The following is a 27,694-nucleotide window of genomic DNA, read 5'->3' as shown; positions in this document are numbered from 1 at the left end:
TATAAAATTTCAACTTGACTTAGCACGACTCAGTTAATTTACAACCCTTAACCATGATGTTCTAGGTTTGCATATAGAAGTAGTTACCTAAGCTGGCCATCTTACAGGCAAAAGATATTAGCTTAAAAGCTAAACTAATTATAAGCATGTTTAGATCAAAGGATATCCCTTTGAAATTCTGCTCATAAGACTCCGACATGGAATGACTCGAAGTCAATATTTCTGCATTTTATAAGTCATAGACCATATGTTTGACTCCTAATTCAGGATATAAATCTTTATGGAGAAAGATATCAGGTTGAAAGTTGCCGAAACCATTGAAAGTGACAAATTTTAGGAAAGAAATTGAATAACACATGCATTTCAGACAGAGGCTTCAAAATGGAGACCATGACACCTTAAGTTAGACTTTAGACCAAAAAGTGCCCCTCTGTACTTACAAGTTGTAGCTTAATTGGTAATGCAGGCTGGACATGTGGAAAGAGTTTTTGGGTTCGATCTCCATAAAATGCACCTATAGGAAGGAACGATGAGCCTTAACTGTAACTAAACTCTGAACTGGATTAGGCGGTTTTTAGTAATAGGATTCGAATACCGGTGGTATATAAAAAAAAAAAAAAAAAAAGTACCCCTCTTTGCTTTTGCCCCTGAAAAATCCAACACAGCATGGTTGAAGTCATACGCACCCTCTGGCTAGAAAAGGAAAATCTTATAATATGAACATATATTATAAGACTATAATGGAGGAGTGAAACTTTCTCCAGTGATACATTTTTTTTTTAATCTTTAGGATGAAAGATTTAATTATGAACAATTAGATATACACTCATGACTTATTACATATAGAATAGATTATAAAAAATCAAGTATTTATTTTTTATTTCATATCTAATTTTTTTTTAATTTTTAAATATGAAAGTAATTACTCCCTCCGTCTCATTTTATTTGCTTGTTATTCCTTTTTAAATATCTCAAAATGTTTACAAGGTTTCTAAATTTAGATATGTAAATAATTATTTTTCTCGTAATAACTTTTATGACTGTTCATAAAATATAGGACTTTTATAAATATCTTAATGAGTTAAGGTAAAAAAGGGTAAAATAATTTTTGTTGATTAAATTTTTAATAAAAAAACTGTGCAAATAAAATGAGTCGGAATGGGTGTTTAATTGTGTAAATCTAAAGGAGAACACGAGTTACATGACTATAAGAAAAATATAAATTTCAAAGGTAAATAATTATTTACTAACAATTCATACCCAAAATAAATTACTTGTAATTTTAATAAATACTTATATGTTAAAACGTTATTTTGTTTTTATATAATTAATTTAAAAGTATACTAAATATACATGACATCTTATTAATTTTTTAATATAATGCCTTTTTCTTTTAATTAAAAAATTTAAAATATATAACTCTAAAGCTTGGCTTAGTATCTCCCTTTTATAATATCTAATTATATAAGTCAAGCCAGATAAAATAATATTTTCGTATTTTTAATTTAATTATATCTCAATTAAATTTAATTTTTTTTCCTATATATAGACACGCACATTTGTTTTATTTTTTTTTTTACAATTTTTAATAGATGAAGTATTATATTATTTACTAATAGGATTTTTAAATAAATTTATTTAATTTACAATTTACATTAGGCTTAATGACTTCAAAAAAGCCTAAACTTATAAGTTTTTTTCAATTTTGGCCCTTTTGTTTTTAAATTTTATCAATTACAGCATTGAACTTAGTTTTTGTAGCAACAATAGCCTCCTTTCAAGAAGTGTTAGAAGCTCGCTTGACATGGTTGTTAGTGAGATCCACATATTACCATCTCAAAACCACATGGACATACCGCATAATTATATCAAAAAAGGCCTAATGATTAAAAAAATAATAATAAATAAAAATAAAAATAAAAAACCTAAACTTTGGAGTTTGTTTTCAATTTTGGTCACTTCTTTTGACTTTGTGAGTCAATACTTTAAACTTATTTTTTTCTTGTTAATTTTGACCTCATACATGTCTTGTTGAAGAAAAGACACTAATAAAGGACCCCAAAAAATGCAAAATGCTCGATTTTTTATAAAAAAATAAATTATTTGATGTAAATCATAAGTAATTAAAAATAATTAAACATTGAATCTAAATAAATAAAATTAAAAAATAATGAAACCAGAAAATAATAAATACTTTTGTAATCAAATGTTTCAATATTATCAAAAAATTTTCTAATTTTATACGTTTCTTTCCTAATTTTAAACTTTTAAAATAATTTTATTAGTTAAAATATAAAACATTACTTTTAAAAAAAAATACGCTTTTTGTTCTAATGCAATTTTAACTGTAAATTCTATAAAAAGTTAATTTGTAGGTAAATTGTATATTACTTTTAAATTTAGGGGGAAAATTGAGATTTATTCCATTTTTTAATTAAAGAGACAGTAATAGAGTTGACCTTGACGGGTATCTGATAGCAAAAAGAAAGGTTTTTGAATATTCATTTTTGAAATATTCTTTGATATGATAATTGATTGATTTTGGGATTTAATTATAATATTGATGAATTCTTTTAGTTTGATTACATTAAAAGAAAGAGAAGAATTCACCTAACAATGGCTTGATCTAGGAAGATGTTTTAATTATAACATTGGTGATTTTTTTTCAGTTTAGTTACATTAAAGGAGGAGTTGGAGTTCATTGGTGATTTTTAATTATAACATTGGTGATTTTTAATCATAACAAGGTATTAATTATGCTTCTAAGGCAGTGCGGCCCAGCCTGCAGATTGGACGGGGATAAGATCTCACATATTGACTTCGAAGTCAAATAATCAAACCATTATTAATAAATTTCTACCTTTGGCATTCAAAAAAAAAAAAAAAAAGATTTTTAAGTTGAAAATAGTCAAATGACAATTATAAAAATGCTTAGAGAGATGCTTATATTACTTCCAAAGTTTGATAAGCTTATCATGGCTAGCAGAAGCAATCAAGCTTGTCAAAGGTGATACAGCTAAGGCACTAATTAATCCTTCATGAGCAGCAAAAAGAGTCATAGTCCTGCTCTCAGCCATATTCCAAAGCCCCAAACACTGGTAACCACCAATGACTAGCAAAGAAGAGTAATTAGGATGGAAAACACAGGAGTGGAATTTGTTGCCAGGACAACTCAAGGCATGAACACATTTCAATACACTCCCTGACTGGAGACACCAGAGTCTAACTGAGTCCCCACTTACAGACGCTAGATACTCTCCAGAAGGATCCCAACATAAAGAGTAAATTGGCTCATAATGTCCCAAAAATGAATTCACACAAGCCTCTGTCTCAACGTCAAATATATTTACAACATTCTCATTAGCAGCAGCAAGATACCTCCCTAGACGCGGCTGAAATCTTATTTGGGTTGTCACACCCTTTGATATTTTTACACAAGTACCATTTTGAATACTCCAGTAACGCAGTTCACTATCTGCATCGCAAGAGCAAATAAGATCATCCTTAAATGGGTGGAAATCTATTGACACGATAGGGGTAGAATGTCCTGTAAATGTGCGTATTGAGTTATTGGGATGATTTGTATCCCAGACCTTGACAGTCTTATCGAATGAAGATGTTGCGAGCTGTGGCATACTTGGACTAAAACGAACATCTGTAATCAGCGATGAATGTTCTTCAAGGATGGTCTTCGACTTTAAATTCTCTCTTGCTGTATCCCACAATACCACCGTTTTATCATGTCCACCACTGGCAAGCAATTTTCCATCTGATGAGAAGTCGCAACAAAGTACTTTGGATCCACTTGCTCGAACAGAATTTACATCAATGAATGTAAACCCTTCAGTATCATGTTTACGAGCAACTTTATCACTTTGATCAACATTACCCCCAAGCATATTTAGACCCACCATATCAGCCTGCAATACAAGATTATTATTATTATTACCCCCTAACTGATTTGCTGGAGATGTAAGAGCGCCTGTATCATTAGTTCCAAACATATTTAGAGGCTTTGAAGAGCTACTGTATGAATGGGCTTTTGAGTTTTCAGAATTGGCAAGCATGGGTTTGCCATTAATATTAACATTAGTTCGATATGGAACAATATTGCTATTGTTGCTGGGATTTGCCTGGAGCTGATTTCCATCTTTACTTGTGTCTCTCAACAACAATAATAGTGGAACGTAATATGAAGAATTGCTGTTCAGCTGCAAAATAGACAACATTTTGATCAAACTAATGTTAACACTTTTTCTTTAACTCATGATGTGCAAATTTAATTTCATTCTGAAAAAGACTAATTCTAGATTGGACTAATTGAGTCAAGTACTACATGAACTTGCAATTTATTTTCATTTCGATTCCTAAATTCAATCTGATACTACTAAAATTAACAAAATTTTATTTGAACTTCATTGAGGTATAGCTTCATTGAGGTATAGCTTTGAATTTTTCCAAAGCCACACTACCCTTAATTGGTTAAATGACTCGAAGACGTAGAATTCATTTATAAAAAATGAAATTTGGTTTAACTTTTCAACCTCATAGAACAAAAGTCAATCATACCAACTAGAAAATGTAAAATTCTAAATCAATTGCACAAGATTTTACAAATTCATTGCAATGGAATCTAGCCAGCATCGGGCTCAAATTATGATAATTCCGTCCCAATAGACGCACCAAGAAATAGATAATGATGAACTCAATTTGGTATATAACTGTTTTCTAATTAAGGAGTAATTTAAAATCATACCTGCAGGAACTCGTGGACATCGCTGAGTCCGAAGAGACTACCAACGACAGTGAAATTATGTGGTTCGGTAGTTGAAGGAAAATAGGAAGCTAAATAACACTTGTCGGTGCATTGCCGGCGAAGGATTTTGCAAGCGGCGCAAGGTCCGACAACATCCTTAGAAGGCCAGCTGAAATGGTTTGAAGAATTTTGGGAAGGCGGTGAGGGAAGACTTTGATGAGAAGGCTGAAAAGGGGAAGTCAGACTTGGAGAAGATGGATATGAAGAAGATGAATAAAAAGATGGTGACGGAGAAGAAGAAGAAGATGATGGAATTGATGATTGAGAATTGGAAAACGTAGAGGGAAATACGAATGGGTATTTTGCCATTTGAAGCTAGGGTTAGCGAGAGAGGAGAAACTGGGTCAATAATGGAATAGATGGTGGTGCCTTCTTAAAATTTTTGTTTGCTAATGCTTTTTAAGCATGGAGTCTTAAAAGTAAGGCCACCTTTAGTTGGGAAGGAGGGATGAAATGGAGAATTAAATTCTTATTCTAGATTATATTAATGTTTTTAGTCGCTAAAAATAATAGAATCAATAGAATAAAGAATTAATAGAAAGACCAAAACATCCATATTAATAAATTTGCTATAAATTAATTTATTCAATTATTATTTTATTTAAGAAGGTTTACTGATTATAATATTTATATAATTATCATTAATACTTGCAAATAATGAGAAGGAAAAATATTTCTAAATCTATGATTTTTATTTCTTAATAATTTAAAAAATTATAATATCAGACCATACAAATGCATGGATATATTGTATCTTTAGAATACTTCTAAACAAATATTATAACAATATAGAGGCTAAATCATTAAAAAAATCTCATAATAGTTTTAATTGTATTATAAATCTAACTTTCTTCTACTGATACCCTGAAATTAAACTTTAGTTACAACAGTATTATAATTTCTAATTAAACCCAATTTAATAAATAAAATATTATTTTCATTGGACCTATACCATTTGAACGCAAATTTGGAAATATGTTTCCCTTATACTTAAGTTAATTATAAACATAGAATATGAGTTGAAGTTTTTTATTTTATTGTGTTTTTAAACATGATTTTTAGTTCGGGTTTAAGTTTTTTGTTTTGCTATTTTTTAAGCATGAAATTTTAGTTTTGATTTATTGAAATTATATTTAAATTAGATCTCTTATAAAACTAAATTTTATTCGTTGTGACGTCAATTTATTTGTAGGAATCACTACTTGTTGTCAATATTATATAAATAAATAATATTTTATTTTAAAGATAAATATATTATTTTTATTTTAATATTTATATAAATAAATATTTATTTCTAAGCAGTAAAATCATCCTACATAATATGAGTTTCACGAAAATAATATTTTATTAAGTAAATTTGGTATAATTTGAAATTATGATGCTATTATAATTAAAGTTGAAGTTCAAAATATTAGAAAAAAAATTTAAATTACAATTAAAACTACGCTTAAATTTTGAGATTTTTTTATGATTTAGCTTATAATTAAATATAATTAGATGCAATACCTTAGTAAAATGTTGGAGTTGATTGTTTTTATAGCATAAGGGTAAAAATATAAAATGGTAATAATTTTAAAATAATTAATTGAAAAATAACCAGTAAAGGGTATTGTATAATTTAAATTAATTAAATCATTAATCAATTTAAAAATAATATTAACAAATTCAGCATAGAGTTTCAGCAATTTTAAATATTAACAAATGAATTTGGGACATGTATAAATATTAAATTAACTATCTATCGTAGATTTGAACTGCTATGACACATGCTATCCATCAAAATCTATTATATACTTTAACATATTTATATAATAAAATTATATATAAATAAATTTTTTAATATATAAAATACTCTTGCAATAAAATTAATTATTATATAATCAATTATAGTTATAGCTCTTCTAATGTTCACTTACAGTAAAATAAAATAATGCAACATTGTAATAACTGATAGTAATATTAGCATAATTATCATCTATATAAATTAAAACAAAAACGAAAAAATAACTTTTTTAATATTGTAAGTACTAAAATTTTTTGCTAAGAGAATTATGGATTTACATTAAAAGCGTATTGTATGATTAGGTTACTTCCAAAGCTTGACAAACTTATCATGGCTAGCAGAAGCAATCAACTCTGTCGAAGGTGATACAGCTAAGGCACTAATTAATCCTTCATGAGCAGGCAGAGTCATAGACTTTTTCTCAGCCATATTCCAGAGCTCCAAGGACTGGTAACCACCAATGACTAGCAAAGAAGGGTCTGTAGGATGGAAAATACAGGACTGAAATTTGTTGCCAACACAACTCAAGACATGAACACATTTCAATACACTCCCTGACTGGAGACCCCAGAGTCTAACTGAGTCCACACTTACAGACGCTAGATACTGTCCAGAAGGATCCCAACATAAAGAGTCAATTGGCTCATAATGTCCCTGAAATGAACTCACACGAGCCTGTGTCTCAACGTCAAATATATTTACAACATTCTCATTAGCAGCAGCAAGATACCTCCCTAGACGCGGCTGAAATCTTATTTGGGCTGTACCACCCTTTGATATTTTTAGACAAGTACCATTTTGAATACTCCAGTAACGCAGTTCACTATCTGCATCGCAAGAGCAAATAAGATCATCCTTAAATGGGTGGAAATCTATTGACATGATAGGAGTAGAATGTCCTGTAAATGTGCTTGTTGATTTATTGGGATCATTTGTATCCCAGACCTTGACAGTTTTATCGAATGAAGATGTTGCGAGCTGTGGCATACTTGGACTAAAACGAACATCTGTAATCAGTGATGAATGTTCTTCAAGGATGGTGTTCGACTTTAAATTTTCTCTTTCTGTATCCCACAATACCACCTTTTTATCATGTCCACCACTGGCAAGTAATTTTCCATCTGATGAGAAGTCGCAACAAACTACTTTGTCTGCACTTGCTCTAACAGAATTTACTTCAACGAATGTAAATCCTTCAGTATCATCTTGAGGAGCAACATTACCCTTAAGAGATTCATCTTCCATATCAGCCTGCAATTGAAGAACATTATTATCACCAATCTTTGCTGCAGATGTAAGAGTGCTTTGAAGAAGTGCTATATGAATGAGCAAATGTGAAACTTTTACTATCATATACAATTTTGTCGCTTGGATTAACATTAACCTCTAGAGATTCATCTACCTTATTAACCTGAAATTCAAGATCATTATTATCCCCAAACTTATTCACTGGAGATGTAAGAGTGCCAGCGTGATTAGTTCCAAACATCATTGGAGGCTTTGAAGAACTATTGTATGAATGAGCTTTTGAATTTTCAAAATTGGCAAGCATGGGTTGGCCATTAATATTAACTGGAGTTCCAGTTGAAGCAATATTGCTAATCTTGCTGGGATTTGCCTGGAGTTGACTTCCATCTTTACTTGTGTCTCTCAACAACAATAATAGTGGAACGTAAGACAAAGAATTGCTATTCTGCTGCAAAATAAACAACATTATTATCAAACTAGTGCTAATACTTTTCCTTTTCTGCTCTTTACGTGCAAATTTAATTCAGTTCCCAAAATTTAAACCAGAACTAATTGACACAAGCGGTGATTCCATGTAGGATGTCCTACATCGAATAGCAAACCAATAATACATAAACATATGTGTATGTGGATCCATTGACTTTTGAAATTTTTCTCTAACTTTGCGACTTATTTCAAATTTACACTTACACCTAATATTTTTCAAAGTTTGTGATTATTACCACCCAATTTGCAAAGTAGCGTGTATAAATGGTTAGAACCTAAAAAGATTCAATTGAATTAAAAACTATAAATGTGGACTATAGTATAATAAATTGGAGATTGTAAAAAATTTATATAGATCTCACATAATTTTCATTGGTTTTATTTGTGTTCCCATAAACTCGGTTTGAAAATATTCATTTCAAATTGGTCTCCAACTATTTAAATTATATTCAATTAAGTCAATATGAAACACAAATGGTCAATAATATCAGAATCCCATAAATATGTCCTATGAAAAATATTTATGAAGATTATGAAAAATATGAAAATATATTTTGACTTGTTCCTCGCTGTAGTGATCGAATGGGAGTAGGTAAAAAGCTAAGACGTATTAATGTAGTATAAATCTTTATAATGCTAATTTTTCAACATGTCTAATTTAGAAAAATAAAATATATATAATTCATGACATTATTGATTCGAACATGAAAAACTTTTTTATTTTTATAATATATATTGATAAAATTAAAACAATACCTTTTTCTTTGAATCAGTTCTATTCATTTTTCGTTCATAGAAAAATTATATATATACGGCACATAATTATTTTCAGATTAAAGAGTAATTAAAATCATACCTGCAGCAACTCTACGACATTGCTAAGTCCAAAGAGGCTATCAACGACAGTAAAATTGTGTGGTTCAACACCCTGAGGAAAATAGGAAGCTAAATAACACTTATCTGTGCATCGCCGGTGAAGGATTGTGCAGGCCGCGCAAGGTCCAACAGCATCCGCAGAAGGGGTACCGAAATGGTTTGAAGAAATTTGGGAAGGCGGTGATGGAAGACTTTGATAAAATTGAAAAGGAGAATTTAGACTTGGAGAAGATGGAGAATATGAATCAAAAGATAGAGATGGAGATGGAGATGGTATGTATGAATTAAAAGATGGTGACGACGGTAACGATGGTTGAGAATAGGAAACTGTAGACGGAAATAAGAATGGGTTGTTACCCATTTGACAGAGATTGTCAGACCCAAAGACAAAGCTTGCGAGAGAGAGAAAGAGAAGATGCAATGGTACTGTGTTTTATTTTTTAATTTTGGTCTGCTAATGCTTTTGAAGTATGAAATATTACCGCGTTAAGGCGCAGCTCCTTGTGAGCAGGGACGAATACACAGAGGACAATACAGAGACACACGAACACGAACGCGCTGCACCAACATATCATAGATGTGATATGTCAACACAAAAGACGCGGTGAAATTTATGAACGTCATTGTTGAAAAAAAAAAAAAAAAAACACGCCTCATTTTTCAATTGTTTGGGATTTAGAGTTATGAAATAAATTTAAGAAAAATAAATTGAATCGTATAGAAATAACACACACACACACATGTGTGTGTGTGTGTGTGTGTGTGTGTGTATCCCGTTTTGGCACCCTTGTAAAATCAGCTTTAAATTTATAATCAATTTTTGAATTTAAATATAATCAATAATATAATGAATTTACAAATAATAACAAGAATTTTAATTTTAATTTTAAATATTATTTAAAAATTCAATTTAAAATTTCTATTAATAAATTTATCCAAAAATTTTATACAATTTTTAAATTTTTTTTAAAGTGTTTAAGAAGTATTTTAAATCTGTATAAATTAAAATAAAAAAATAGTAGGATACGTTTCAATGTACACATTTCTCAAAATAGAGTTTTATAAAGATTATGGCTGTGCCACTGATTGAATCCGTGAATACATTTCTTCTTCTACTACCTACTTGTGTATGGTTGTTTCTTCACCTCTCTGGATCTAGACTTCGCTCATAAATTTTAAGGAACTTTGTCACTATTGCTAATTAACAATTATCACATGTCATTATCTTCACTGACCACAGTTGCCACCAAACTTACCAATAAGATGTTTGTCTTAAATTTGGATGAAGCAAGAACTAAGTTTATGAGTTCTTGTAATTAGCTTCTAAAATGTGTAATTTAAGTAACCAAATGAATACATAGGTTTCACAAAACAATCGAAGTGGATGATCATGATATTTTCCAAAAATCGAAATTTTTGATTAATAGAAGAATAATATCGCTATTTTTATTCAATAAGATATCAAAGTGGATGATTGACTCGTTCCATTCTAAATTTATGATATGCATGCTTCTAAGAACTATTAATTTAAAAGGAAAATTATAATTTTTTTTTTAGGATAAACTTAAAAATAATCATTAAGAAAAGGATATATGCTAAATTAGCCTAAACAAGAACATCTAAAACTAAAGAACGCGTCCTTAATCCACATGAGCACTTCGTAATTAGAAGAGAGAGCTTTCTTAGCTAAGAAATGAGCTACTTTGTTGCTAGCTCGATAAACATAAAATCAGGCTTCGAAACTTTCTTGAGCTATTTGATCACGAAACCTTAATTAATGGGCACAACATCCAAATATCTTTGGCAATCGGGTACTTTAGAATGACATGCTCCACAAATTAACAATCCCGCATCTGCTACACCTTGATAACAGCTCACCCCCTCTTCTTGCAAGATTCAATTGAGTGGGGAGGTAGTTTTGGCATATGCGCTACGAGTGAAATGCTTCACCTTAGGTGGGATTTCTTCCATTTTTTTTTTTCTTTTCAAAAAATATGATCTTGAGACATTGAAGAAAACTCTTCACCATTAAAAGCTGATGTATGAAGAGCCATATGATACGTATCCCATTTTTGTTTCTAGGCCAAATAAACAAATCCAAACCCCTCCTACTATACAATAGACTACTACAAATCATCTCAGCCTCAGATGGAATAGAAATAGAATGAAAAAGGTCAGTTCTCCAAGTATGTGTAGTATGGTCAATTAACTCACTAACCATAGCATTAAAATTTAAGAAAGAGTGCGGAGAATAAACCCGGTCGACAACCACTTGTCTTTCGAAATGCGGATTTGAGCACCATTCCCAACTAACCAACATAATTTTTCCTCAATTAACTAACGAGCATTAAAGATACTTTGCCAAATATTGGACATTGCATTAGATCACGCTTATTAATGATTTTGCTTTTTTCAGTTAATATCTACTCGATATCTCCTAAATGGAAAGTGTTAAATTGCTTTAAGAATTATATGAATTTGGTTCAAAATCAATTAGATAGCAAAATAAAGCATTGAGAATCTTGTTATTGCTTTCAATCCATTTCTAAAATTGGTTACCTATCGTTTCAATGCATCGTCCGGTTTTCCTTAGAAATATAGAAACATATGATATTTTCATTTCTAATCCGTTGGTAATTCATTTATAAATTACACGTTTTATTTTCTCGCAAAATTTAGTGACGAAATCCGTCTCTAATGTATCCATTTATAATTCGTTCTTAATCCTTTTCTAATCCGTTTCTAGATTTAATATGAGATTTTTAGGTACATTCTGTTTGGTATTGCATATTGCTAATTAGCAATGGATTACAGCGCGTCTAAACTACATTTTTCTTGTAGAGAGAGAACATTGATTCCTTCATCGTTGAGAGCTACTTTCTTCCTTGCCATTCCACTCTATTGTTGGCTGAGAAACTCTAGTGTCATCCACAATTTTTGTTGGCATAAATGGATTCTCTTCAACTGTATCTTATAAATCAACTCCTGATGATCTTAAGAAGTAATCTATTAATCAGGAACGCTAAATTGAAATCATTAGTAGCACATAATTGTTTGATTATCAAAAACTTTGGATAAAACTATTTTGTCCAACAATATATAATATAATATAACAGTGAAGTGACAACGCAATCCTCGGGTCTTCACGTACTTCTATTTAAATTTAAATCCAAAAATTTTGAGGTATAACAATAATAATAATTTGGCATTTTTATTAAAATGATCAAAGAGATTCCAGCGGGTCATGGAGAGTACTTGCATGATCAAAGTAATTAATTATTATTACTTTTGTTCCATAATATTTATTACATTGGAGAAAATAGTTTGTTTTAAAATATTTATCACATTTGTGGTTTCAAGCAATAATAAATTTTTTTTCCATGTTTACCCTTTGTATATGATCAATAATTATTACTTCAATTTACTAGTTTTCTTAGAGAATTAGTATTAAATTAGGAGTAATATAGTTAATTTACTCAATAATTTATTGTAACTTAAACAATTTAACAATTTTTTTTAAGGAACGTGAAATTCTAAATGTGATAATTATTATGGAACATGGGTAGTATATTGAAATTTAACTAAATTTAAATGTAATATAAATATTCACAAAACTAAGCAAAGAACGGAATGAGTATATTGAATAATCCACTCCAACACAATTAGTGCAAATTAAATAGTTATAAACGGATTTAAGATGGACACGAAATATTAAAATTACTATATATAATGAGTTTGAGCAAGTTATGAGTTTAAGTATTTTGATACTTTTATCCATAACTCACTGTATTAAACAAATTCGGTTTCACGAATCGAAAATATGCTACCAATGATTTTGAGCAAACTGTCGGTTAATTTATAGGCAACCTACCGCTTAATAAACACATTTTAAAAACATTTCAGTCCAAACCAAAATCAAACTAATTCAATTTGATTTGATTTTATAACCATTTCAATTCTGTTTGATTTTTCCGATTTAATTAAATTTGAACCTGATTCAACCAAATGTCTGCTCCTGTCTTTAGCTAAAATTAAAAAGAAAAATAATAAAACAATGTTAATTCATTTTCCGAAAATAAATATATCGAGAATTAATGCATGATATGCTGTGTATGGGAGAAATCTTAGAAACAATTATTTTAATCAACTGTTACTTCTGTACTATAATACTTATCACGTTTAAAATTCACATCTCTTAAGAAACTCATTAAATTTGTCTAAATTACAATAAATTATCGAGTAAATTGACTATATTACGCTTAATTTAATACTAATTCTTAAAAAAAACCATTAAATTGAAATAGCAATTATTAGTCATATACAAAGAGTAAATATGAAAAAACAATGTATTTATTACTTCTTGAAACCACAAATGTAATAAGTATTTTGAAACAAGCTATTTTATCAAATATGACAATTATTATGAAATAAAGGTTTTATACTGAAATTAGCTAAGGGTACTTTAATCTCTTTAGTATTTATTCATAAATTTAACTGTGATCCTAATAAATGAGATCATGAAAATAAGGGATCTCTAAATAAATAAATAAACATTTGTGAATTGTGATAGATAACTTATTCGATATGTAATTGACATATAATTATTTCTAATTAAAGAGTAATTTAAATCATAAATACCTGCAAGATCTTGACCGTATTGCTAACACCGAAAACACTATCAATGATGTTCAATTTATCTGGTTCAGTAGTTGGAGGAAAATAAGAAGCTAAATAACACTTATCAGTACATCGCCGGCGAAGGATTTCGCATGCGGCACAGGGTCCGACAACAGCCGCAGAAGGCGGATCAAAATGACTTGAAGAAGTATGGGAAGGCAGTTGAGGAAGACTTTGTTGAGAAGGCTGCAAAGGAGAATTAAGACTTGGAGAAGAATCGGAAGATGGACGTGAAGAACATGAATTAGATGACGGCGATGGTGATTGCAACGGCGACTGTGATGACGACGATGACGGTAATGATGGTTGAGAATAGGAATCTGTAGGGGCAAATAAGAATGGATTGTTTCCCATTTGAAAGAGAGACTCAGATCCAAAGAGAAAGCGAGCAAGGCAGAAGAGAAAATGGGCTAGTCAATGGTTTGGTTGGTAATCTTTTTCCAATTCTTGTTTGCAAGAGCTACTCTTCTTCCATGTCTCTTCACTCTTTCTTTCTTTTTGTTCTTAATTATTATGAACCTTGATATTGGTTAACAGTTACTTTTAATTAAGTTAATAAAAAAAATAAAAAATAATGTTTTATCGGTTGATATTTGATGATTATTAATTATTTGGTGAAGAGCCACGTATAATTTATGATTTATTAATTATATAATACATGTAACATTTTTTTAAAATATAAATCACGTCTTATAAATAATTCAAAGTTTAATTATATTCAAATGGATTTTGAGCAACCTATCTTACCACACAATGAGAGTATACACACTTATAAATATTATACAAATTAAATTTATCAGTAGAAGATATGAAACAATAACCATTTGTTTGAGCACATTGCGACCAATGTTTTTAATTGTTAATCTCTTGAATAACTTCTTTTTGCAAATTTCAACCCCTTATCCAATATATATTTTAAATTGATTCTTTGGTATATTGTACCATAAATTATATTTATTTTACAATTAAATATAATAAAATCAAATTGAAAACTCAAAAAAAAGCAAACCAAAATTATTAAATTAATTTCAAATTTTTGAAAGCTTCATATACTTTCTCATCATCAAAATCATATCCAAGACTATTATTGCACGATCATTTTTTGTAGAGCTCAAATTGATGCAGCAACGTGTATACCATTTTATTTTATTTTTAAAAAAAAAGTTGAATAAATAATGAAATAATGTAGTTATAAAATACTTTATGTATGCTTTTAGCTTGATACAAATATATAGATATATGTAGATTGATATAAAATATAGATAGACACTTAGATATTGTTATAACTATAGATAATCTTTTTTTTAAAGAAAAGAAGATTAAAGTACTAATTATCTACACATATCTATCAAATATACAGAAAAATAAAAGAAAAATTTTAATAAGTCGTTGATATATAGATAAGATGAGTTTTAAAAAAAAAAAAAAAAAAGAAGAATGAAAGTAAGTATTATTTATATACATCTATTAATTTCAAATAAATACTTTTAAAAAATAGACATTTTTAATTATATATAACCTTTTAAAAATAGATAAGATTAAAAAAAGCAGTTTCAATTGTATATAAAATATAATCCATTTAAAAATTGTTAAAAGTAATCTTCGTATCTAATATCAGAAATTTAAATTTTAATATCCTTGAGCGTTTTAGAATATATATATCGTCCAAAAAATATATAAATGTAAAAAAATTTTAAGAATTCTTATAGCCAAAATCATAACAAAAGGATCTAAAGAGGAAATGAAAAAAAGCTTTATTATATATATATATATATACCAACAAAAGACTTGGATCGTTTTTATAATTAAATACAATAAGAATTAAAGACTAAACAACTAAAAGACTTTAACAAAATTGACTTAAGACTTACAAGACTAAAGACTTTGAATTTAAAACAAAAACACGTTACAAAGCAAAACAAAACAAAAGACCCTAACAAAGACTAAAGACTTATAAAAACAATGACTTATGACTTTGAAAACAAAACCAAATATAAAGACTTTTAAGATTTGATTTTAAATAAAATTATATATATGTATAGCACTAAGATTATTACTAGGATTTAAATAAATACAGATACAAATATTTAAAGATAAATCATAACTGTGAACTAAAATACTATGATTAATTGGGTTTATATGAATACTTATATAATTCATTAAATATAAAATCAACATACAATTTAAACAATTTTTCTGATGTGGAAGATCAGACTAAGCTGCATCCACAGAGCATACTTATCACAAACAAAATCAATTTACCAAATAAATTTTGTCAATCAATTCAACCAATTTTAATTAATTTATTTTAATTAAGGTTTAGGGTTCCTGCAACCTTAACCTGGGATCCCCAGAATTAAGTCAGAGTGTGGAGGGAGAAGAGAAAGGTGCCGTAAACACGGACTTATATTCGTAGCAGTTTAAAATAAAATACAAACTTTATTTACTTACAAAATATAAATACAAGATTTAAAACTTACAATAGTTTTAGATTTATACTTTCTCCACTTGAACTCTTACAACTCGAACTAGGAGCACCGAAGGAGAGAGGGATTCTAGCTAATAACTTAAAGACTAAAACTTATGCCTTCACAAGGGGAGAGGCTCCCTTTTTAATAGGAAAATTGGCGAATCTTTACTATTAATGAATAGTTCCTTGTCTGCCACTGGTAGATGAAGATGCCTTGGCCTTTACTGTTGGAGATGCCTTGGCCTTTACTGTTGGAGATGCCTTGGCCTTTGCTGTTGGAGATGCCTTGGCTTTTACTATTTGAAAATGACTTGGTGACTTAACTTTTACTGTTGCAAATGCCTCTTTTACAATGTGTCGGAACATGATGAGGAGGAAGAAGTTAACGTGTCCTTTTTCTTTGCTTTTCTTTTTATTTTTTCTTTTCTTTTTCCTTTAGCTTTGCCTTTCTTGCCTTTATCTTTTTGCTTTTGACTTGCTTTGCTTCGGATTTTTATGATTTCGCTGTCATCACTTTCGTCACTAGATGAACTAGATGATGAGGATGATGGTAAAACGATTTTACCCTTGCTTTTATGGTGTGTAGTGTTTGAAGATTTACTGGAGGATGTACTTTGGGCTTTACTGGTGGATGGTTTTATGGGCTGATTTGAAATGGTTGAAAGTTGTTCAGACATCTCTTGACAGATCAATCTATATTCTTCTGGTGTTTTGGCTGCAGCTAACCGGGCCTGACATTGGGCTTTTTGGATACCAAACTGGGGGTTATCCTGAATAGCTAATGTATGGGCATAGGTTAAAGCTGGTTTAGATGGGCTGGATAATTTATTGCGGATCCATTGGCTAATTTTATGTTCAGTGGTGGAATTCTTGAATGATCCCCACCATTTTATTTTATGTCTTTTTATTATCATGGGAATTTGACTTCCTGGAACATACTGATAATCAAAATACCATTGATATACCCATGGAGTGAAGAAGGTCATACAATAATACATCAAGGAAGGAATATGAACTTCTTCAGGTTTGGGTTTATAATTGGTTTTAAAGAATTGATACAAATAAAGGATATCATGAGGAATGATTTCTTCTGAAATTCCCTTAAATTGCCACCATCGTTTAAACCAATTTGGGATTTTTAAATCAGTGCGTATATTTTGATCAAAATATATTAACCATGAATGAGTAGTGGTGGGATTTTGAAGACAAAATATCGTATCCCACGCTTTTTTATAATCAAAATAATTATAACTCATATTATATTTATGTAATCTTTTAAATTTTACTGGTGTTACTAAAGAAGATACGGGCCAATCCTTAGGATGGATGACGCGTTTTATTTTTATAGAAGAATAAGAAATTATTCCATTTTTATCAAAAGTATGTTTGATGTTTACTGAATCAGTATCTAATAATATATTATTATAATAAGCCTGAGGTTTTGATAAGTTTGTAGGCATAAAAAACCAATTCTCAGGATAATAGTTTTTTATAATTTGCCAAGGATTGGTATGATTATATCCATCCTCAACTTCGATTTCAAAATCAAATAAATTTTTATCAAACCATTTATGTATAGTACCAGTAGATTTATATTGGATTTTTGGCAAATCCACAGCCATCAACGGATTTGATAACTCTTTACTGTCTACCGTTTGAGACAGAGTAGCCGTATCATGAGCGGATACGATCGCTTTAGATTTAGAAGACATACCTGGGTCCTCTGTGGAAGAGGATGCCATACCCTGCAGGGCTTTAATTACTTCGGGAGATTGAGAAAGTTCTTCAATCCATTTTTTAAGATCTTTAGGAGGAGTGGTTTTAGTGTTTAAGGTTTTAAGGTCTTCAGAGTGCTCAGAAAGAGCTTTAGTTGGGGAGCCGGAATCTTGTTTAATTTCTTTCCCTTTATCTTTCTTTCTTCCCATGGTTCTGTAAGAATTCTCTAGTTAGAAAGTCTGGAATATTATTATCATTGCCTTTAATATATTTATGTCAAATTCAAAAATACTTAAAAGTGCTTGCCATCGAGCAAAAATTTGTTTAGAGGCAAGGTTTTGGACATCTTTCTGCAGAACATCTTTTGCAGATTTACAATCAATACGAAGTAAAAATTTTTGATTTAAAAGATCAGATTGAAATTTATTTATGCAAATAACAATACTTAAAATTTCTTTTTTAATAGTAGAATAATTTAATTGAGTTGGAGTCCAATGACCTGAAGTATATTGGATTATCCTTTCTTTACCATTTACTTTTTGTTTTAAAATGCCTCCATAACCAATATTAGAAGCATCAGTTTCAACAATTTTAAAAGCATTAGGATCAGGAATATATAAGTAAGGAATTTCTTTTACCAATGATTTTAGCTTTTTTATTAATTGAGTATGCTGAGTTGTCCAAGGACTAGCATTTTTACAAAGTCTATTATGTAATGGTTTTATCATGCAATTTAAATTGGGATAAAAATCAATTACATAATTTAAACAACCAAGAAAACGTTGTAATTGAGGTTTATTAGTAATTTCATCAGGAAATTTTTCACCAAAAACAAGTGCTCTTTCTATAGGTTGAATCTTACCTTGTTCAATATAATGGCCTAAAAATCTAGTTTTAGTTTTGAATAGATCCATCTTTGTTTTACTAAGTGCTAAACCATTTTGCCTAATTACCATACAAAAAGTTTTTAAGTGTTTAAAATGATCATCAATAGTTTGACTAAATATTAACACATCATCAATGTATACTATACAAAATTTACTATAGGGATTAAATATGTCATTCATGATCCTCTGAAATTCAGAAGGAGCTTTTTTAATCCAAAAGGCATTACATTCCATTCATATTGACCAAATGGAACTGTGAATGCTGTTTTATATCTGTCTTTAGGATCAATTTGAATCTGCCAATAACCAGATTTCATATCAAATTTACTAAAAATATTTGCATTGTATAATTTCTTTAATAGGTCTTTTTTATTAGGAATTGGATATCTGATCCATTTTAAAGCTGTATTTAATGGTTTATAATTTATTACTAGTCTTGGAACACCTCGTTCAATTTCAGCATTTTTATTGACATAAAAAGCTGCACATGACCAAGGACTTCTAGATTTACAAATTAATTTTTTATTTATTAAATCTTGAATTTCTATTTTACAATGCTCAATTAATTCAGGATTCATCTGAATTGGTCGAGCTTTAGTTTTAATAGTTTTTTCATCAAAATCTTTTTCATATGGTAAATCTACCATGTGTTGTTTACGATCCCAAAATGCACTTGGATGATCAGCACATAGTTCTTTTTCCATTAATGTTTGGAGATTTTGAATTTTATGTTTAACAAGATCTGTGCCTAATTGAGTTTGAATTCTATTTAAATGGATATTGTTATTTAAATCTTTTATATTTTCTACTTTTGATTTTATTAAAGAATTGATTTCTAATATTTTAACTGAATGAGCTTTTAACAAATTTAATTGTTTTGTTTTAGGTTTTTCTGTAAATTCTAATCTCGCTCTACTATTTCTTATTTTGAATTTAATACAATCTTCTTTTACTGAGTATGGTGTTATTAGGTTTATTGATAGATGTTAATTCTATAGTGTTTTAATATAGTTTTTATTTGAATTCTAGTAAGTTTTTATTGCTTTAATTTGATTTTAAATCACTTTTAGTATAATTATATTCAAAAGCTTCCTTGATCTTTAATCCGCTTGATCTAAGAGAAAATTGCAGAAATTTGGCACAGAAAAGAACTTTATAATACAAGGCACTTAGCCTTTAGCACGCCCAGGCCGTGTTAAAAAGCACAACCGTGCTAGAAGCCAAGGAAACCAAAGAAGAGACAGAAGAAAGCACGGCCAGGGTGTGCCAAAAGGCACGACCGTGCTATAATGGGACCAGGGCGTGTCAAGCATAGCACGCCCGTGACAACTCTAGGCAGACTTCCAGAGAAAAGCACGCCCTTGCCGTGCTAAGTGGCACGCCCGTGCCTCAATGCTTCGCTAGCCCGTGCTGCCTAGCACGCCCCGTGCTTCACTAGCCAGACTTCCAGACTAAAGCACACCCAGCCCGTGCCAGGAAGCACGCCCGTGCTGCACAGGCGGAACCAGCGTAAATTTAATATGCAAATCAAGCCTTTTCTCACATGGGCCGACTTCAGGGAGTTTCCTAAACACACTAAACAAGACCTGGACCTATTCTAGGAGAAAAAGGAGTCTTAATCAAGAAGAAATCAAAAGTCTAAACAGTCATGATCTCCTATAAAGGATTTTGCATTAAATAAGGATTCTATTTCCTAAAAGGAATCAGACTTGCCTTCAGGAACTCTATATAAAGAAAGGAACTTCTCATAGCAAAATATATATCTCGTTGTTTTTAGGCAATTTCTTTACATAATTCGTTCTCTCTCTAAAGGATTTCAAGCATCAAGCAATTGTGCCAAGATTCAAGGAAGCCATCAACATAGTTGTGATACAGTTTTTATTCTAAAACTCTTCATCTTGTTTCTTTCTTTTATTATTGTCTTTAAATATGATGAATGTGCCAAGCATGATTGAGTTTAATTTAATTACTATGACCAGCTAAACTCTTATACTAGGGATTTGATGTAGCTTAATTTGATTCCAATTTATGATATTAGATTTGTTTTTCTTTGTTCTCGTTATAAATTATTATTGTGCTTAATGCTTCCAGGCAGAAATTTTCCCCTGGATTGAGGTATTTCAATAACTACATTCGGGAGAAGGGTTATTGATATGAAAAAGATAATAATTTACTTGAGAATAACAACTTGATGCGGAAGCTATATGGTTTGACTCAAGGGAGGTTTTCATAAGTTAATAAATTATTAAGTTGTGAACTCACAAAACAACCTTAAAACCTAATAATCTGATTTATGTTTAATTTCACTATTAAAGATAGGTAATTGAACTGAATTAGAATAACTAACAATAAATCGGGAGAGCTTGTTAGTGACTTTAGGGTTGTTCTCCTACTTGAACAATTAAAATTGATTAATGAACTAATAGAATAAGATGGATAGAATTAAGTGAAATCAAATTCCCTAGTAGCTTAATCCCCTGATTTCTTTTCACTTAAATTTTATGTTTGATCTCTTCTATTTTTACTTTAAGATTCTATTTACCTTACAGTGAATCTCTCTTATCGTCGTCTAAATAATAATAGGTTAACATAATTTTGGTACTTGATAAACAATCCCTGTGGATACGATACTCTCTTACTCTATATTACTTGTTGCGATTTCGTATACTTGCGAAAAAACGCTGTCAAGTTTTTGGCGCCGTTGCCGGGGAATTGGCATATCAATATCAATACGAATTACCCTATTGTTAATTTAGACACTTTTTTTTTTATTTTTATTTAATTTTCTTCTAAGAATCATTCCAGGTGTTTTATGCAAAGAAGATCGAAAAGGACTGAACCTTTAGTCTTTGATCCAGAGATTGAGCGAACTTGTCGTAGGCACAACGCTGCAAGAAAAACACGTGAAATAAAACCCGAACAAGAAGCAAACATGGCCAACGAAAACGAAAACATAAATGAAAACATAGTTGGACCACCACTTCAACAGCCGGTCCGTACCTTGAGAGATTATACAACACCTAATCTGAATGGGACAACCTCAAGTATTACTAGACCCAGGGTAGAAGCTAACAACTTTGAGATTAAACCAGCAATTATCCAAATGCTCTCTACCTCGATCCAATATGGGGGTCTACCTAGTGAAGATCCTAATGCTCACATCACCAATTTTTTGGAAATTTGTGACACATTCAAGCAAAACGGTGTTTCTGAAGATGCAATCAAATTAAGACTTTTCCCATTCACTCTTAGGGATAAAGCGAGATCTTGGTTACAATCGTGTCCCGCTGGAAGTTTCACAACATGGGATGAATTAGCTCAAAAATTCCTAGCTAAATTCTTTCCATCCTCAAAAACCACCAAGTTGCGCAATGAGATAATGACATTTGCTCATCATGATCAAGAGAGCTTGTATGAAGCTTGGGAAAGATTCAAAGACTTGTTAAGAAAGTGCCCACATCACAGTTTGCCCAAGTGGTTACAGGTACAAACTTTCTATAATGCATTATCTCCTAACATAAAAATTACCTTAGATGCAGCTGCAGGTGGATCTTTTGAAAAGAAAGGAATTGATGAAGCATATGAGTTGATAGAGGAAATGGCAAGCAATAGCCATTACCAAAACAATACCGAAAGGAGAAGAACTGCAGGAGTCTATGAAATAGACGCTATTACAGCACTTAATGCCAAGGTAGATAACATGGTAAGGAAATTGGACATGTTAACCACTAATCCTGTAAATTCTGTTATGCAAGTTTGTGATAGGTGCAATGGACAACATGGTATTGGAGAATGCATTATGGACTCTTTAAATCCACAAACTTTAGAGCAAGTGAACTATGTGATGAATCAAGGAAGAAAGAATTACCCTTATTCAAATTCATATGATAACAGATTCAGGAATCATCCTAATCTATCTTATGGTAATCCTAACAATGCCTTGAATGCACCACCTGGTTTCCATCCTCCGGAAAAGAAATCTCATGACGACCTCCTCACTGCTCTTTCCAAATCGCACATGGAGTTTATGAATGAAACTAGAGAGAACCACAAAATCCAGCAGGCCGCAATAAGAAATTTGGAGATCCAATTGGGACAGTTTGCAAACATGATGACATCTCGACCCCAAGGTACGTTACCTAGCAATACTGAAAAGAATCCAAAGGAACAAGTGCAAGCTATTACCTTGAGGAGCGGCAAACAGTTAGATGAACCACCAAGGAAAGAAAAAGAAGAAAAAGAACAAACAAGGGAACCTATCATTGACTTGGAGGAAAAAGAAAAGGTAAAACCATATGTTCCCCCTGTACCCTTCCCACAAAGATTAAAGAAAGCACAAGAGGACAAGAGCTTCCTCAAATTCCTAGATGTATTTAAGAAGCTTCAAATCAATATTCCTTTTGCTGAAGCTCTTGCTCAAATGCCTAGCTATGCTAAATTCCTAAAAGATATCCTACGCAAGAAACGAAAAATTGATGATCAAGAAACGGTAATGTTAACCGAGGAGTGCAGTGCGATTATCCAAAACAAATTGCCTCCAAAGTTAAAAGACCCAGGAAGTTTTTCTATCCCTTGTAACATTGGTAATCTTGACTTTGAAAAAGCTTTGGCAGATTTAGGTGCTAGCATTAATCTTATGTCCTATGAAGTTTTTAAGATGCTAGGTATGGGAGAACTCAAGCCAACAAGGATGTCTTTGCAACTAGCAGATCGGTCAATTAAATATCCTAGAGGGATTGTAGAAGACGTGCTTGTAAAGGTAGGTACATTCATCTTTCCTGTTGATTTTGTAATTCTTGACATTGATGAAGACAGGGAAGGATCTCTAATCCTGGGACGACCTTTTCTTGCAACTGCAAGAGCATTAATTGATGTTTATGAGGGTAAGTTGACCTTAAGAGTTGGACAGGAAGAGATTGTCTTTGATGTACTTAAATCTTGTAAACTTCCTATGGACTATGAAGATTGTTTTAGAATTGATGTTGTTGATGAATGTGTGGAAACCACTTTGCATGTTGAAAATAACACTAACGAATCAAGCATCTTGAATGAAAAAGAAAAGGAACTTCCTAAGCATGAACTGAAACAACTTCCACCTCATTTAAAACATGCATTCTTAGGAGAGAACCATTCTTTTCCTGTTATTATTTCTTCTCACCTAACGCTTGATCAAGAGGAAAGGTTGTTACAGGTTCTACAAAGGCACAAGAAAGCTTTAGGGTGGTCTATCTTGGATCTACAAGGAATAAGCCCAAGTGTGTGCATGCATAAAATCTTGATGGAAGAAGACTACAAACCTTCAATCGAGCATCAAAGGCGGCTGAACCCAAATATGAAGGAGGTAGTCAAGGCTGAAATCATCAAACTCCTAGATGCCGGTATCATTTATCCGATTTCAGACAGTAATTGGGTAAGTCCTGTCCAAGTTGTTCCAAAGAAGGGAGGTATGACTGTTATCTCTAATGAAAACAATGAACTCATTCCCACAAGAACAGTCACAGGTTGGCGTGTGTGCATAGATTATAGAAAACTAAATAAAGCAACACGAAAAGACCATTTTCCCCTTCCCTTTATTGATCAAATGCTTGAGAGACTTGCTGGCTATCCTTTCTATTGTTTCTTAGATGGCTACTCAGGGTACTTCCAAATACCTATAGCTCCTGAAGACCAAGAGAAAACCACATTCACCTGTCCTTATGGCACTTTTGCCTACAGGAGAATGCCTTTTGGGCTATGCAATGCCCCTGCAACCTTTCAAAGGTGCATGATGTCCATCTTTTCTGATATGGTGGAAAAGTTTATTGAAATATTCATGGATGACTTTTCTGTGTTTGGTTCTTCCTTCGATGCATGTCTTCATAATTTATCTCTAGTAATGCAACGATGTGAAGACACTAACCTTGTGTTAAATTGGGAAAAATGTCACTTCATGGTGAGTGAAGGTATTGTCTTAGGGCATAAAATCTCTCAAAAAGGAATTGAAGTAGACAAGGCAAAAATTGAGGTAATTGAGAAACTACCTCCTCCTAACACAGTAAAAGGTATAAGAAGTTTTCTTGGGCATGCAGGGTTTTACAGGAGGTTCATAAAAGACTTCTCCAAAATCACTAAACCTCTTTGCAATTTGTTAGTTAAAGATGTTCCATTTGATTTTGACAAAGAATGTTTAGATGCTTTTAACAGGTTGAAGAAGGAATTAATCTCAGCCCCGATCATCACTACACCAGATTGGACTTTACCTTTTGAGCTTATGTGTGATGCTAGTGATCATGCTGTAGGAGCCGTTCTTGGACAAAGAAAAGACAAGAAGTTGCATGTTATTTATTATGCAAGTCGCACATTGAATGATGCGCAATTAAACTATGCAACTACGGAAAAAGAATTATTGGCTATTGTTTTTGCTTTTGACAAATTCAGGGCATATCTAATTGGAGCTAAAACAATAGTCTACACAGATCACTCCGCCATCAAATACTTGCTGGAAAAGAAAGATGCAAAACCGAGACTCATTCGTTGGGTACTTTTATTGCAAGAATTTGACCTAGAAATTCGCGACAAAAAGGGGACCGAGAACCTCGTTGCTGACCATCTTTCCAGGCTTGAATTGGGGGAAGAAGATACAAGCGAGCTACAAATCAATGAAAGCTTTCCTCATGAGCAACTTCTTCTAGTAGCAAATGCTCAAACCCCCTGGTACGCTGACATAGTTAATTATCTTGTTTGCAAAATTTCTCCTCCCAATTTTTCTTACCAACAGAGAAAGAAATTTTTTCATGATATCAATTTCTACTATTGGGAGGAGCCATTTTTGTTCAAGTATTGCAGTGATCAACTATTCAGGAGATGTATACCAGAGACTGAAATAGAAAGTGCCCTTAAATTTTGCCATTCCATGGAATGCGGAGGCCACTTTGGAGCAAGCAAGACAGCTGCGCGTATACTAGAAAGTGGTTTGTATTGGCCTAATCTCTTTAAAGATGCTTATAACTATGTTCGTCTTTGTGATCGTTGTCAAAGGTTAGGTAACATTTCGAAGAGACATGAGATGCCCCTAAATAGCATCCTTGAAGTCGAAATCTTCGACGTATGGGGTCTGGACTTCATGGGACCATTTCCGCCATCATATTCAAACCAATACATTCTAGTGGCGGTGGATTATGTGTCAAAATGGGCAGAGGCTGTTGCTCTTCCAAATAACGATGCCAAAAGTGTAATGAGCTTCATCAAGAAAAACATTTTTACAAGGCATGGTACTCCTAGGGCAATAATCACGGACGGAGGTAAGCATTTTTGTAATAAGTATTTAGATTCCCTTCTTGCAAAATATGGTGTCACTCATCGTGTAGGTACTCCATATCATCCTCAAACAAGTGGACAAGTAGAAGTAACTAACAGGGAAATCAAGAAGATCCTCGAAACCACTGTTGGACAATCACGAAAGGATTGGTCCAAAAAGCTAGACGATGCTCTATGGGCCTACAGAACGGCATTCAAAACACCTATAGGTATGTCTCCATATCGCATGGTGTATGGTAAGGCTTGTCATCTTCCTGTAGAGTTAGAACATAAGGCGTTTTGGGCCATTCAATTTCTTAACTTCAATACAAAGGAAGTTGGTCAAAAGCGACTGTTACAATTAAACATGATGGATGAAATGCGCCTCCATGCTTATGAAAGTGCCAAAATATACAAAGATCGCACCAAACAATGGCACGATAAGCGCATTATCATGAGGGATCTGAAGGTAGGCCAGCAGGTATTGCTCTATAACTCTAGGCTCCGTTTATTCCCTGGTAAGTTACGCTCTAGATGGTCTGGACCATTCACAATAAAGGAAATCTTTCCTCACGGTGCAATTGAAATAGTGGATGGTAAGACAAATCGAAGTTTCAAAGTGAATGCTCAACGTCTGAGAAGCTATCATAATGACAACTTCGAACCCATCAAGAGTGCGATCGGTCTTGCTTAGCCTAAACTAGGATAAGTGCGTCGAACTTAACGACGTTAAACAAAAGTGCTTGTGGGAGACAACCCATCTAATTTTTGTTATGTGTTTTGCTTTATGTTTGATTCCATTCATGCGTTTTGATTTATGTTTTATTTGCAAAAACCCCCAAATTTTCTCCATAATTGTTGTTTTGTTTTAGTTAGAGTTTTTAGGAAAAAGTGGAAATCCAGAAAAGCGCACGCCCTAGCCGTGCTAGGAAGCACGCCCGTGCCATGGGGTGAGGATCCTGCACGGCCAAGCATGCCCAGCAGCACGCCCGTGCGGTTTTTCAAGGTGATGATACTTGAGAGTCAGAGAAGAGCACGCCCTAACCGTGCTAAAAGGCACGCCCGTGCTACTGAAGAAGGGAAAAGACACTTGAGAGTCAGAGACAAGCACGCCCAGGGCGTGTCAGATAGCACACCCGTGCTATCCACAGGCAATTTTCAATTCAAGAGGCAGGGAAGAGCACGCCCAGGGCGTGCCCATCAGCACGCCCGTGCCAGGTACGCCCTTTCTTTCACTTGCAGGTCAGAAGAGAGCACGCCCAGGCCGTGCTTATCAGCACGACCGTGCCACGATCAGACACCCTCATTTATTGGCGCCCCTATTTAAAGAGCACGCCTCTAACCGCCCCACTTCCCATCTCGCACGCCCTAGCCGTCACCTCTCTTCTCTCAAATTTTCTCTCTTCTTCTCCTTTCTTTCTCAAATCAAACACCCTCCACACCAAATTTTCACATAATCA

At 32.1% G+C, this 27,694-nt stretch overlaps 3 protein-coding genes and 1 non-coding gene across 5 annotated transcripts; 1 reads left to right on the top strand and 3 right to left on the bottom strand.

Moving 5' to 3' along the window:
- Nucleotides 1–2,919: 2,919 nt before the first annotated feature.
- On the bottom strand, nt 2,920–5,219 carry LOC149495775 (transcriptional corepressor LEUNIG-like). The gene is made up of 2 exons (XM_089722179.1): nt 4,757–5,219; nt 2,920–4,211 (listed from the first exon to the last, which is right to left on the bottom strand). The coding sequence occupies exons 1-2, from the start codon at nt 5,123–5,125 to the stop codon at nt 2,949–2,951; spliced, it is 1,632 nt and encodes a 543-aa protein (XP_089578305.1). The 5' UTR covers nt 5,126–5,219; the 3' UTR covers nt 2,920–2,948.
- A 1,581-nt stretch (nt 5,220–6,800) lies between these two features.
- LOC105635808 (transcriptional corepressor LEUNIG) lies at nt 6,801–9,710 on the bottom strand. 2 transcript variants are annotated; one of them, XM_037636894.2, is made up of 3 exons: nt 9,190–9,710; nt 8,002–8,295; nt 6,801–7,850 (listed from the first exon to the last, which is right to left on the bottom strand). In XM_037636894.2, the coding sequence occupies exons 1-3, from the start codon at nt 9,568–9,570 to the stop codon at nt 6,903–6,905; spliced, it is 1,623 nt and encodes a 540-aa protein (XP_037492822.2). In that variant the 5' UTR covers nt 9,571–9,710; the 3' UTR covers nt 6,801–6,902. The 2 variants fall into 2 exon arrangements, with proteins under 2 accessions (XP_037492822.2, XP_089579617.1); XM_089723491.1 differs by having other exon boundaries at nt 8,002–8,292.
- A 12,610-nt stretch (nt 9,711–22,320) lies between these two features.
- LOC149495774 (small nucleolar RNA R71) lies at nt 22,321–22,426 on the bottom strand. The gene has a single exon (XR_016321563.1). It is a non-coding gene; the product is annotated as a small nucleolar RNA R71 (small nucleolar RNA).
- Nucleotides 22,427–22,715: 289 nt separating this feature from the next.
- On the top strand, nt 22,716–27,149 carry LOC149495773 (uncharacterized). Its single transcript, XM_089723122.1, has 2 exons — nt 22,716–25,828; nt 26,306–27,149. Exons 1-2 carry the CDS (start codon nt 22,759–22,761, stop codon nt 26,926–26,928), a joined length of 3,693 nt encoding a protein of 1,230 aa, XP_089579248.1. The 5' UTR covers nt 22,716–22,758; the 3' UTR covers nt 26,929–27,149.
- Nucleotides 27,150–27,694: the final 545 nt, after the last annotated feature.

Source organism: Jatropha curcas, chromosome 6 (assembly GCF_041381405.1).
Source record: "Jatropha curcas cultivar XTBG-Jc1 chromosome 6, XTBG_Jcur_1.0, whole genome shotgun sequence".
Classification (NCBI taxonomy): domain Eukaryota; kingdom Viridiplantae; phylum Streptophyta; class Magnoliopsida; order Malpighiales; family Euphorbiaceae; genus Jatropha; species Jatropha curcas.
Note: the sequence above shows the minus strand (reverse complement) of the source record. Positions and strands in the feature narration are given on the sequence as shown.

Coding starts and splice junctions, on each gene's coding strand:
- LOC149495773 (XM_089723122.1), top strand. CDS start 22,759: ATGGACTCTTTAAATCCACAAACTTTAGAGCAAGTGAACTATGTGATG. Junction 25,829..26,305: donor ACCAGAGACTGAAATAGAAA/GTGCCCTTAAAT, acceptor CTCATCGTGTAG/GTACTCCATATCATCCTCAA.
- LOC149495775 (XM_089722179.1), bottom strand. CDS start 5,125: ATGGCAAAATACCCATTCGTATTTCCCTCTACGTTTTCCAATTCTCAA. Junction 4,212..4,756: donor ATGTCCACGAGTTCCTGCAG/GTATGATTTTAA, acceptor TCTATTTTGCAG/CTGAACAGCAATTCTTCATA.
- LOC105635808 (XM_037636894.2), bottom strand. CDS start 9,570: ATGGGTAACAACCCATTCTTATTTCCGTCTACAGTTTCCTATTCTCAA. Junction 8,296..9,189: donor ATGTCGTAGAGTTGCTGCAG/GTATGATTTTAA, acceptor TTTATTTTGCAG/CAGAATAGCAATTCTTTGTC. Junction 7,851..8,001: donor TTGAATTTCAGGTTAATAAG/GTAGATGAATCT, acceptor CTTCAATTGCAG/GCTGATATGGAAGATGAATC.